The 12647-nt window shown below is 35.2% G+C and overlaps 1 protein-coding gene across 1 annotated transcript; it reads left to right on the forward strand.

Moving 5' to 3' along the window:
• The first annotated feature begins 1880 nt into the window (after nt 1-1880).
• Nucleotides 1881-2828, forward strand: LOC116599931 (olfactory receptor 8J2-like). Its single transcript, XM_032359867.1, has one exon. It carries the CDS (start codon nt 1881-1883, stop codon nt 2826-2828), a length of 948 nt encoding a protein of 315 aa, XP_032215758.1.
• The last annotated feature ends 9819 nt before the right edge of the window (nt 2829-12647 follow it).

Below are 12647 nucleotides of genomic sequence, written 5' to 3' on the forward strand. Positions count from 1 at the left end.
ACCAGAAATGTTTTGTGTAAAGTCAGTGTGACCATTCCATTTCTACCATGAACTTACCTGTACATTTCTTTTCAGATGTGGTGGCAGGAGAAAAGAGATATAGGATATCTAGTGCAACACAATCATATAACCTCATCAGACATGTTTGATGTATGGAATAAAGTATCTTAGATTCAGCAATCACCATACATTAAAGAAAGAATCAGGTTGTGGGAGAACACAACCTGCATTGTTTGTTAAATATATAGCCAGATATCACGTGTCCCAGTTGCTTAAATATGCAAAATTATAATACACTTGTTATTTCACATTTCAACTATGAAACTTAGTGAGATAAAATGAGTTACTGGGACACAAACAGGAAACCACATTTAAATATTATTCAAAACATGCTAATAAGAACAGCTGGAACCAATTATCCTGCGTTCATTGTTAACAGGCTCTGTACTAATGCATGTTTGTATATTATTTCATTACAGTCACACAACACAAAAATATAAATACTTGATAAAAATCACACAGCGAATAATCGGTGGCCTAACATCCAATCAACCAAGTGACCAAACAAACAAAACACATAAAGCAAAACTGAAAAACCATAGCATTAATCAATATTGTACACAGACTCTTTGTATGACTTAATCTCATCAAGCCTCAACTGTCTCATCAGACATATAAATAATTATGTTCATCTTGTAGGACACTCCTGGGAGATAATGAGATCTTTATTTTGAAATGGCTAGCATTGTTCTGGGCCCAGAATGCCTCACATAGCAAATAATGTTAACAGTCTTCTCTATGCCTTTCTCTGAATAAGGAAAACAAAATGATCAAACTTGAGCAATTCAAAACTACAGGTAATATTTTTCAAAACATCAAAACAGGTTTTAAACAATTTAAAGAAAAGATCTGTAAGATGGATGAAATAATAGAGAACATAATAATAGAGAAGTGTCTGAGCAGGTAGAGGTCAGAGGTAGTGGCAGGAGAAACATAATTATTTAAAAAAAAAAAAATTCAGTTTCTGGATAACCCTAAAAAGGAAGACTAAGGAGGTAGAGTCTCTTGGTAGGCAGCTGAAATAGCATAGTGTGATAGAAACTGTTACAGAAAACCCAGCATTGTCACAGTATTTCATGCAGAAAAATAAAATTTCCAAGCGTGGTGATAAGATGTGGATTGAACAGACAGCCACTGGCAGCTAAGTTAAAAATAACTGAAAGTCACCGGAAGTCACTCTGGTTCATCAGCTTCTTATATGTATCTATCATTTATCATGGGAAATATACACAGAGGCATGAATGTGTATATGTAAATATATATTCATGCAATATTATAATTAATATGTTTAATATACATATAAATATTAATGCATATACTATAGTAGATTAAAATATATTCAATGAATATAAATTATATTTAAAACACAATTGAAAAATTAATATCTTGTTACAACTGTCCTATTAACCTGAAACTGAAAAGATAGGGGTTGGGAGGATGGTGAACTTGGTGATGGGTAGTGAGGAGGGCACGGATTCCATGGAGCAATGGGTATTATACACAAACAATGACTCATGCAACACTACATCAAATTAATGATGTGCTATATGGTGACTAACATGAGAAAAAAATGAGAAAAAAAAAGTAAAAAAAATAAAAAGTTTTTAAAAATGAAACAGGACTTTAAAATGTTTGTATTTCTCAATTTTGTTAAAAGATGTGGAGAAATACAATAAGGTCTGACATTTTTAATTGTGAACAAAAATAATCTGATTTAAATGAGACAGTCTAAAATCTAGCATCTACCAGAAAAATCAACCTCATCATCTACTAATCTCCTCTCATTTTCCCCCCACAAAAAGATGAGAACAACAAAATAAATGGCCTCAGAAAATCTCACCCAGGTGACTGAGTTCATTCTCATAGGAGTCTCAGATCGCCCAGACCTCCAGATTCCACTCTTCTTTGTTTTCCTGCTGATCTATGGGCTGACCATGGCAGGGAACCTGGGCATCATCACCCTCACCAGTGTTGACTCTCAGCTCCAAACGCCCATGTACTTCTTCCTCAGGCACTTGGCTATTATCAATCTTGGCGATTCTACTGTCATTGCCCCCAAAATGCTGGTAAACTTCTTGGTTACAAAGAAAACCATATCCTACTATGGATGTGCAGCCCAGCTGGGTGGGTTCCTAGTTTTCATTGTCGGGGAGATTTTCATGCTGGCTGCAATGGCCTATGATCGTTACGTGGCTATTTGCAAGCCCCTGCTCTACATGGTGGTGGTCTCTCCACAGATGTGCTTACTGCTGGTGTCCCTCACTTACCTCTACAGTCTGACCACAGCACTGACTGTCTCCTCCTGTGTGTTCTCCATGTCATACTGTTCTTCCAATGAAATCAACCATTTTTACTGTGATAACGTCCCTTTGTTGGCATTGTCCTGTTCTGATACCTATCTTCCAGAAACAGCAGTGTTTACCTTTTCAGGGACCAATTTGTTTTTCTCTATGATTATTGTTCTAACATCGTACTTCAACATTGTCCTTGCCATTTTAAGGATCCGTTCTTCAGAGGGCCGCCGAAAAGCCTTTTCCACCTGTGCCTCTCACATGATGGCTGTCACTGTGTTCTATGGGACACTTCTCTTCATGTATTTGCAACCAAGGACCAACCACTCCTTAGATACTGATAAAATGGCCTCTGTCTTCTACACCCTGGTGATACCAATGCTGAATCCCCTCATCTACAGCCTAAGGAACAAGGATGTGAAGGATGCTTTGAAGAGATTCCTAAAGAACCCTTGTCAGGCTTTCAAATTAAAGTAAATTTAAAGCTTCAATGGTCTTCATTTCAGACAATCTCTGAAAAGTTAACCTGCTCCCAAAAAACTAATCTCTGTTAAATACAGAGGCAATAGTTAAAAATTACATGGATTTCAATGGGAAGATCTTAACCCTTTCTATTCCGACCTCAAATATCCAACTTTCCCCAGCACAAAGATGTATTAGTTGACCAAGGAAAGTACACTTATTTAAGTAGTAAACAATAGTTTCAAAATAAATACATTTTAAAGTGTAACACAACTTGCTACTGAGTTTTTGTAATTTCTAGCCAAGGATGAAAAAGTCTGAGACCCGAGGAAGGAATGTGAGAACACTTCTTGGACTATGGTTGAGTCAGGTCATCCTACTTGCCATAGATCTGTTCTTTCCAACTATTAAAAGTTTTATTTTTCCTTTTTGGTGTATTTTGTGTTTCAATTTCTTAACTTTTTTGAATCCACTTTTACCTTGCACTTAATATAAATTTGAATAACAGAAAAAGAAGTCTTCGGGTCAGAAGAAAAACTAAATAAATAATGCTTAGGGGCACCTGGTTGGCTCGGATGGTTGGGCTTCTACCTTCAGCTCAGATCATGATCTCCTGGTCCTGGGATTGAGCCCTATGTCTGGCTTTCAGCTCGGCTGGAAGTCTGCTTCTCCCTCTCCCTCTGACTCTGCCTCTCCCCTTGCTTGTTCTCTGTCTCTGTCTCTGTCTCTCTTTAAATGAATAAATGGAATCTTAAAAAAAAAAGCTTATACATACATTGAAATAGAACATTTAGCAAAACAGAAAAAGAAAGCATACAAATGAGGATTCTACTTTTTAAATGCTCTCATGTGCTATAGGTACACAAAGCAAAATGTTGATATTTATCATGATATGATATAAAATTAATATTCTCCATGTCATATTATCATAGCAAACACTATGGTATAGAGGTCATTGTCTGTGTTATGGATTCATAACAGCAAATTTCATTACTTTTAGCATTTTTATTTAGTGTGTTTTGGAGTAAAGTGTTATTAGTCAAAAATAAACCATTGTCTTCAAAGTGACACCAACTCTCAAGGACACTGGGATCAAAAAACACAAAAAGGTTAACAGTCATTATGTGCCATAGCTCCTTTGTACATGTAAAATGCTCCTAATTTACAATAGAGTAAGGGAGACTAGTCAAGGCATGCAAGTCAGACAATATCTGGAAATAAACTAGATGTGAAATTTTCAGGGATTCTGAAAGAAGGCAAATATAGGAACCAGGACACTCAGATCCATGAATCAATATCTAATTTTAGTCATAAATAAACAGCAAAGCTGAAAAGAAAGTCACACTATAGGATGGACACTTCTGGTCTCTTTTTTCAATGAAAGGCAGCATGTTCACAGTTCTGGGGATTTGGACATGGGCATCTATGGTGGGTAAGTGAGGGCACATTATTCTGCCTAAAACATCTACATTTATATTGACATATATTCTATAGCTAGACAATCCAAAATCTTCCACCTGTCTCATTCATGAGTACTCCATGGGATATTCTCTCAAAAACTTGCATACTATATACCCTTTCTACATATATTAGCTACAAAACTTATCCTAAACAAACTATACACAAAGTCCTCTTTGATTGAAGGATAAACTAAAATCATTTGGTTCAAAGGTAACAAACTGTAGGCATACATACACAAGTGCTTGCATATCACTAGAACACATTTATCAGAAATAAATCAGCCCAATCCACCAATCAGGCAGGCACATCAGCCCAGTACTAGTTGTCCATGGAGTAAGACAGGGAAGATAATTTATATGGCAACTTTGATCTCCAACAGATCAAACTTACCCTGTCAGATGTTAAGGCACCTGTACTTTTAGCTTATCCCTGACTAACTGTTCTGGAGGTTCCATGGCTTTTGTGTCCATATAGTGACAACAAAAGTCCCCTAGTGGTGAAGGACAGAGCAGATGCATGACATAGCCATAAAGCAAAGTCTGACAAGACCTGTGAAAGTTAGGGCACTTCAAACAGGACCACAGGACCAGACAGAAGCAGTCGCTTTGACCTGATTCCATGAATAGGGATATTCAGTTGGTTAAGTGGCTGCCTTCAGCTCAGGTCATGATCCTAGCATCCTGGGATCGAGTCCCACATTGGGCTCCTTGCTTAGCAGGGAGCCTGCTTCTCCCTCTGCCTCCATCTGCCTGTGCTCTCTCTCTCTCTCACTCTCTGAAAAATAAATAAATAAAATCTTAAATAAATAAATAAATAAAATATAAATACAAAAATATCTTCTTCTTGAAAAACATATACAATGTAGACATTGCTGCTATAAACATTCGGGTGCACATGCCCCTTCAGATCACTACATTTGTATCTTTAGGGTAAATACCCAGTAGTGCAATTGTTGGGTCGAAGGGTAGTTCTATTTTCAATATTTTGAGGAACCTCCAAGCTGTTTTCCAGAGTGGCTGCACCAGCTTGCATTCCCACCAGCAGTGTAGGAGGGTTCCCCTTGCTCCATATCCTCGCCAGCATCTGTCATTTCCTGATTTGTTAATTTTAGCCATTCTGACTGGTGTAAGGTGATATCTCATTGTGGTTTTGAGTTGTATTCCCCTGATGCCGAGTGATGTGGAACACTTTTTCATGTGTCTGTTGGCCATCTGGATGTCTTCTTTGCAGAAATATCTGTTCATGTCTTCTGCCCATTTCTTGATTGGATTATTTTTCTTTGGGTGTTGAATTTGATAAGTTCTTTATATATCTTTGATACCAGCCCTTTATCTGATATGTCATTTGCAAATATCTTCTCCCATTTTGTCAGTGACTTGTGGTTTTGTTGACTGCTTCCTTTGCTGTACAGAAGCTTTGTATCTTGATGAAGTCCCAATAGTTCCTCTTTGCTGTTGTTTCCCTTGCCTTTGGGGACATGTATAGCAAGAAGTTGCTGCGGCCAAGGTTGAAGAAGTAGCTGCCTGTGTTCTCCTCAAGGATTTTGATGGATTCCTGTTTGACATTTAGGTCTTTCATCCATTTTGAGTCCATTTTTGTATGTGGTGTAAGGAAATGGTCCAGTACCATTCTTCTGCATGTGGTTGTCCAATTTTCCCAAGACCATTTGCTGAAGAGATTGTCTTTTTTCCATTGGATATTCTTTCCTGCATTGTTGAAGATTAGTTGACCATAGATTTGAGTGTCCATGTCTGAGTTCTCTATTCTGTTCCATTGATCTATGTGTCTGTCTTTGTGTCAGTACCATAGTATTGATGATTATAGTTTTGTAATATAGCTTGAAATCAGGCATTGTCATGCCACCAGCTTTGGTTTTCTTGTTCAACATTCCTTTGGCTATTTGGGGTCTTTTCTAGTTCCATATAAATTTTAGGATGATTTGTTTCAGTTCTGTGAAAAAAGTTGATGGTATTTTGATAGGGATTGCATTGAATGTGTAGATTGCTCTAGGAAGCATAAACATTTTAACAATATTTATTCTTCCAATCCAAGATTTTTCTATTTCTTTGTGTCTTCCTCAATTTCTTTCATGAACATTCTATGGTTTTCTGAGTACAGATCCTATGCCTCTTTGGTTAGGTTTATTCTTTGGTATCTTGTGGTTTTGGGTGCAGTTGTAAATGGGATTGACTCCTTAATTTCTCTTTCCTGTTTCATTGTTGCTGTATAGAAATACAACTGATTTTTGTGCATTGATTTTATACCTTGCCACTTTATTGAATTTCTGTATAAGTCCTAGCAATTTTGGGGTAGAGTTTTTTGGGTTTTTTTCATGTCATCTGCAAAAAGTAAGTTTGACTTCTTTGCTGATTCAGATTTCTTTATTTCTTTTTATTGTCTGATTGCTGAAGGTAGGACCTCTAGTACTATGTTGAACATCAGTGGTGATAGTGGACATCCCTGCCATATTCCTGACTTTAGGGAAAAAACTCTCATTTTTCCCCATTGAGAATGATATTTGCTGTGAGTTCTTCATAGATGGATTCATGATATTGAGGTATGTACCCTCTATCCCTACACTGTGAAGAGTTTTAATCAGGATAGGATAAACAAGAAAGGATGCTGTACTTTTTCAAATGCTTTTTCTGCATCTATTAAGGGAATCACATGGTTCTTGCACTTTCTTTTTTTATGGAGTGCATTATATTGATTGATTTACAGAAATTGAGTCAACCTTGCAGCCCAGAAGAAAATCCCACGTGGTTAAATTGAAAATCCTTTTATTCTCCTGTTGGATCCTATTGTCTAGTATTTTGGTGAGAATTTTTGCATCCATGTTCAACAGAGATATCGGTCTGTAATTCTCCTTTTTGGTGGGGTCGTTTTCTGGTTTGAGAATAATGTTGACCTTATAAAATGTGTTTGGAAGTTTTCCTTCCATTTCAACTTTTTGTAAAGATTCAGAAGAAAAGGTATTAATCTTTAAATGTTGTGGTAGAATTCCCCTGGGAAACCGTTTGGCTCTAGGCTCCTGTTTGTTGGGAGATTTTTGATTACTGCTTCAATTTCTTGCTAGTTATGGTTCTGTTCAGGTTTTCTATTTCTTCCTGGTTCAGTTTTAGTAGTTTATATGTCTCTAGGATTGCATCCATTTCTTCCAGATTGCCTAATTTGTTGGTGTATAGTTGTTCATAATATGTTCTTATAAGTGTGTGTTTTTTTCGTCAGTGTTGGTTGTGATCTCTCTTCTTTCATTCATGATTTTATTTAATTGGGTCCTTTTCCCTTTCTTTTTGATAAGTCTGGTCAGGGGTTTATCAATTCTATCAATTCTCTCAAAGAACCAGCTCCTAGTTTTGTTGATTTGTTTTACTGTTCTTTTGGGTTTTATTTCATTGATTTCTGCTCTGATCTTTCTTATTTTTCTTCTCCTGCTGGGTTTAGGTTTTATTACTGTTCTTTCTCTAGCTCCTTTAGGTGTAAGGTTATGTTATGTATTTGAGACCTTTCTTGTTTCTTGAGAAAGTCTTGTATTGCTATATACTTCCTCCTTAGGACTGCCTTTGCACCCCAAAGATTTTGAACAGTTGTGTTTTCACTTTTGTTTGTTTCCATGAATTTTTAGATTCTTCTTTAATTTCCTGCTTGCCCTATTCATTCTTTAATAGGATGCTCTTTAGCCTCCATGTATTTGAGTTCTTTCCAACTTTTCTCTGTGATTGGGTTCCACTGTCAAAGCATTGTGGCCTGAAAATATGTAGGGAATAATCCCAATTTTTTGGTACAAGTTGAGACCTGGTTTGTACCCAGGATGTGATCTTTTCTGGAGAAAGTTCCATGTGCACTCGAGAAGAATGCATATTCTGTTGCTTTAAATAAAATGTTCTGAATATATCTGTGAAGTCCATTTGGTCCAGTGTGCCATTTAAAACCCTTATTTCCTTTTTGATCTTCTGCTTAGATGATCTGTTCAATTCAGTGAGGGGGTGTTAGAGTCCCCTACTACTATTGCATTATTATTGATATGTTCTTTACATTTTGTTATTAATTGGCTTATATAATTGGTTGCTTGTGCATTAGGGGGATAAATATTTGCAATTGTTAGATCTTCTTATTGGATAGATTCTTAAATTATTATATAGTATCCTTCCACATCTCTTATTACAGTCTTTGGTTTGAAATCTAATCTGTCTGACAAGAGGATTGTCATCCCATCTTTTGATGTCCATTAGCATGATAAGTGGTTTTTCACTCCCTCACTTTAAATCTGGAGGTGTCTTTGGGTCTAAAATGAGTCTCTTGAAGACAGAATACTGATGGCTCTTGTTTTTGTTTGTTTGTTTTTTAATCTAATCCAATATGTTTTGTCTTTTGATTAGGGCATTTAGCCCATTCACATTCTGGGTAACTATTGAAAGATATACACTTAGTGCTATTGTATTGTCTGTGACTAATACTGTATATTGTCTCTGTTCCTTTCTATGTTACTTTTGGGCTTTCTATTTACTTAGAGGACCTCTTTCAATATTTCTTGTTGGACTGGTTTGCTAGTCACAAATTCTTTCAGTTTGTTTGCACTTGAACTTTTTTATCACTCCGTCTATTTTGAATGACATCTTAGCTGGATAAAGTATTTTTGGTCGCATATTTTTCTAGTTTAGTGCACTGAATATATCATACCAGTCCTTTCTGGCCTGCCAGGTCTCTGTGGATAGGTCTGCTGCCAATATAATATTTCCAACCTTGTAGATTATTGACCTCTTGTCCAAAGCTGCTTTCAGGATTTTCTCTTTGTCTTTGAGAATTGAAAGTTTCACTATTATGTGTCAGGGTGTTGACCTATTTTTATTGATTTTGAAGAGGGTTCTCTGTGCCTCCTGGATCTTGATCCCTGTTTCCTTCCCCAGAATAGGGAAGTTCTCCACTATAATTTGCTCCAATATACCTTCTCCCCGTCTCTCTCTTTCACCTTGTTCTAGGATCCCAATTATTCTAATATTTTTTCACTTTATGGTGTCACTTATCTCTCAGATTCTCCCCTCATGATTTATTAGTTGTGTACCTCTCTTTTTTCTCAGCTTCTTTATTTACCATCTTTTGGTCTTCTATATAACTAATTCTCTCTTCTGTCTCACTTATCCTAGCAGATAGAGCTTCCATTTTTTATTGCATCTCATTAATAGTCTTTTTGGTTTCAACTTGCTTTGATTTGAGTTCTTTTATTTCTCCAGAAAGGGATTCTCCACTGTCTTCTCTGCTTTTTTCAAGCCCAACTAGTATCTCCAGTATCTCTGTAATCATTATTCTGAACTCTAGTTCCAATACCTTACTAATGTCCATATTGATTAGGTCCCTGGCAGTCAGTACTGCCTCCTGTTCTTTCTTTTTTTTTTTTTCTTTTTTTTTTTTTTTTTGAGGTGAGTTTTTCTGTCTTGTCATTTTGTAGGAAGTGGTTGCTTTTCTATTCATAGAGTTACAGCTATTCTCTTCTTCAGTCTCTGGTTGGGTTCTCAGGTGTTCAGAAGGTTTGATAGCTATCTAGCTGAATTCCTGGGACCAGACAAAATTAAGATTTCCTACTCTTCTGCTATCTTGGACTCCTGCCCTGTTCATGTACCTTTAAACAGACAAAATTTAAGTACTTCAAATAAATCATACCATATCTATTTCCCCTTGGTCCGTATTACTTTGTCTTTCATTCATAGTCAATGGAGATAGAATCAGATTCTAGCAATTTTATTAAAATAAAAGTTAGCAAAATATTGGTATACATGTAGTAAAATGAATAAAATTCAAAAACATATAGTTGAGTGAGAACATTTAGATATCAAAATGATCTATACAAAATGTTGTGTATTTTAAAATGTATATCATATTTACTTTATAAATTACATTCCATATTAAGGACATATTTTAACTTTTGAAAAGAGATTCATATCTATTTAAGGAAAAGTAACAGAAGTAGACATGGGAAATTAGTACTGAGCATGCACATGGGATGTGGAATTAGGGTATCATTAACTCAATTTAGTCCCTGAGTTTAGAAAAAGAAATAAAAATAGGAGCTACACATATATTCATAATTTTTATCACTTCTGAATCCTCTAACATACTATAGGACATATTTACAAGTTTTGTTTTTAATCCTCAGATATAAAACATGGAAGAAGACTTTGTGGAGATTCTGAAAGTTTATGTGATTTATAGATGATTAAGGCATATAAGAAATAATCTACTTAAATCCAGATATTTGAATGAATACAATAAAAATAACAACTGGGGAAAGCAGGTGAATTGTTTATGTAAAAAGACATTTCCTCAACAGGGGAATCAAAGTTACTCTGAATAATTAGCAAAGACCAGTGACATCATTTCCTACTGTCAGATGATTTGGGAATAACCAAGAATTGCTTTCAAGTTCCCAGGGGGAGTGTCTCAAAGGGAGGAGATGTTCATAAATTCTTCTGACAGCATCAAGCTGGTAATCACACAAGGGAACACAAAGGCAGTCCTCACTTAAGGTTAGTAGATGTTACTGATTATAATGATCACTATATTAGTTGCAGTGATGATTATTGATAACTACCTTCCATTTAAAGGACAGTTATGAGTATAGTCATCAATGCCAGACTCAGTACATTACATTATGCATAATAATCTTCTCTTTTAATAACTAGGTTTTCTGGAGTAATTATATATGTTTACCACTATGAGTATGTTCTTTGAAGGTGGTAAGTGACCTCATTTCTATTTGTTACTATTTCTACATTTATATAGAGGGTCTAGACAATATATATGGTGAAGGGAGAGTAAGCATTTTTGCAAACTCAACTGAGAATCCTCCTCTTCCTTCCTTCTCTGCCTTTCTCTCTCCTTTTGATAAGAGTGAAATGTTCTCAATTTGACTAACCTATTTATTCAGTTGAGGTTATTTACAAAATGTTACAGAATATTTAGTTGAGATTGGGTGTTAGCATTTGCACAAGAGACATCCTTGGTTTTCATGCCCATTCCCTAGGTCCTGCCACAACTCTGGAGTTTCTGCTTCCATTTGAGAAGAGTCAGGTTTGATGCTTATTTTGTTTGTTTGTTTGTTTCCAGGAAGTGTTTAAGAATGACTGATGGGGATCAGGGCCACATAATATTCAATTGAGTTTAGAAAGAATGCCAGGGATTTGCAAAATCACAATAAAATGAATGTTAGAATGAAGAGGTTTACCAAACTGTCCAAACTGCTGTGGAATAGTAATTTCTTTGGGTATAATTTTTGTAGCGTGAGGTATTTGACTTTGTCATTTGTTTGGCTGCTGATAATGAATATTTGTTGTTGCTTTGCTATAAATATTTTGTTAATTTGAATAGATTTTTGAATAAAGCAAATTTATGTAATTTTATCTGCCAAATTAATGTTGGATTTCTATTCTATGTTTTGTTTCTGTTTATTTAAGGAATCCAGAGATTCCAGTTTTTGAGTTTATGAAAGTTTAACACTTTCTTATGACATTAAATACTTAACCAATCTAGGGTTGATTTTTGTATAGATGAATGAAACATCCAATTTTATCATTAGGGATAGGGATAATCACTTTCTCAGGTTCACTAAGTAGACCATTTTTTAATACTAAGGACATCCTAACATGCCACTTCTGTCTTACACTGCAGTTCTATGCTTTCATGGGTCCTTTCCTGAGGTCCTTGTTCTTTTCCATTGATGTAAGTATGCTATATTGTCTCAAGAACTCCAGGTTTATAAGTTTTATTATCTAATTGTACAGGTCTTTTCAAAAGTATCTTTCTTCTTTACAGTATGCATTTTCTAAATGCATTTGAAATCTGTCAAATTCTACCAATTTCCTTAGTGAGTTTTGATTGTAAAGGCATTGATCAAATAGACTAAATTCAGCAGAAGTGATATTTGGTCACACTAAATCGTGCAATCCAGGAACATAATATTTCTATCAATTTATTTAGGACCTCTATAATGTTTCCCCAAAAAAGTTTTTTTTTCTTTTTTAAAGTAGTCAGTTTTTAGAAGATGTCCTATCACAATGAAATTTCCCTTTTTTTCTTAATTGTCACTTTTGTCCATTCTAAATAGCACTAATATTTATTCAAATGTTTATTTTTTTCTAATTCATTCTGATACTGTGTAGAATCCTGATTACAAATCTTCCAAAACTAAATGTCTAGCCAAAAATGGGATTAATGCAATTTAAACAAGTTTTTTTATAATTCTTACACATTTTAAAAATTGATATCAAACGTATATTACTATTGTGTAGGGTTATACATCTAAAATGAAATTATAGGCCTGTATGTATAATGGGTTTTTAAATATAAATATTTATCTTTAAATCAGAATTTTAGGCCTTG

This window comes from Mustela erminea, chromosome 9 (genome assembly GCF_009829155.1).
Source record: "Mustela erminea isolate mMusErm1 chromosome 9, mMusErm1.Pri, whole genome shotgun sequence".
Lineage (NCBI taxonomy): Eukaryota > Metazoa > Chordata > Mammalia > Carnivora > Mustelidae > Mustela > Mustela erminea.

Bases quoted from the DNA above. Each gene is read 5' to 3' on its own strand.
- LOC116599931 (XM_032359867.1), top strand. From the start codon at position 1,881: ATGGCCTCAGAAAATCTCACCCAGGTGACTGAGTTCATTCTCATAGGA.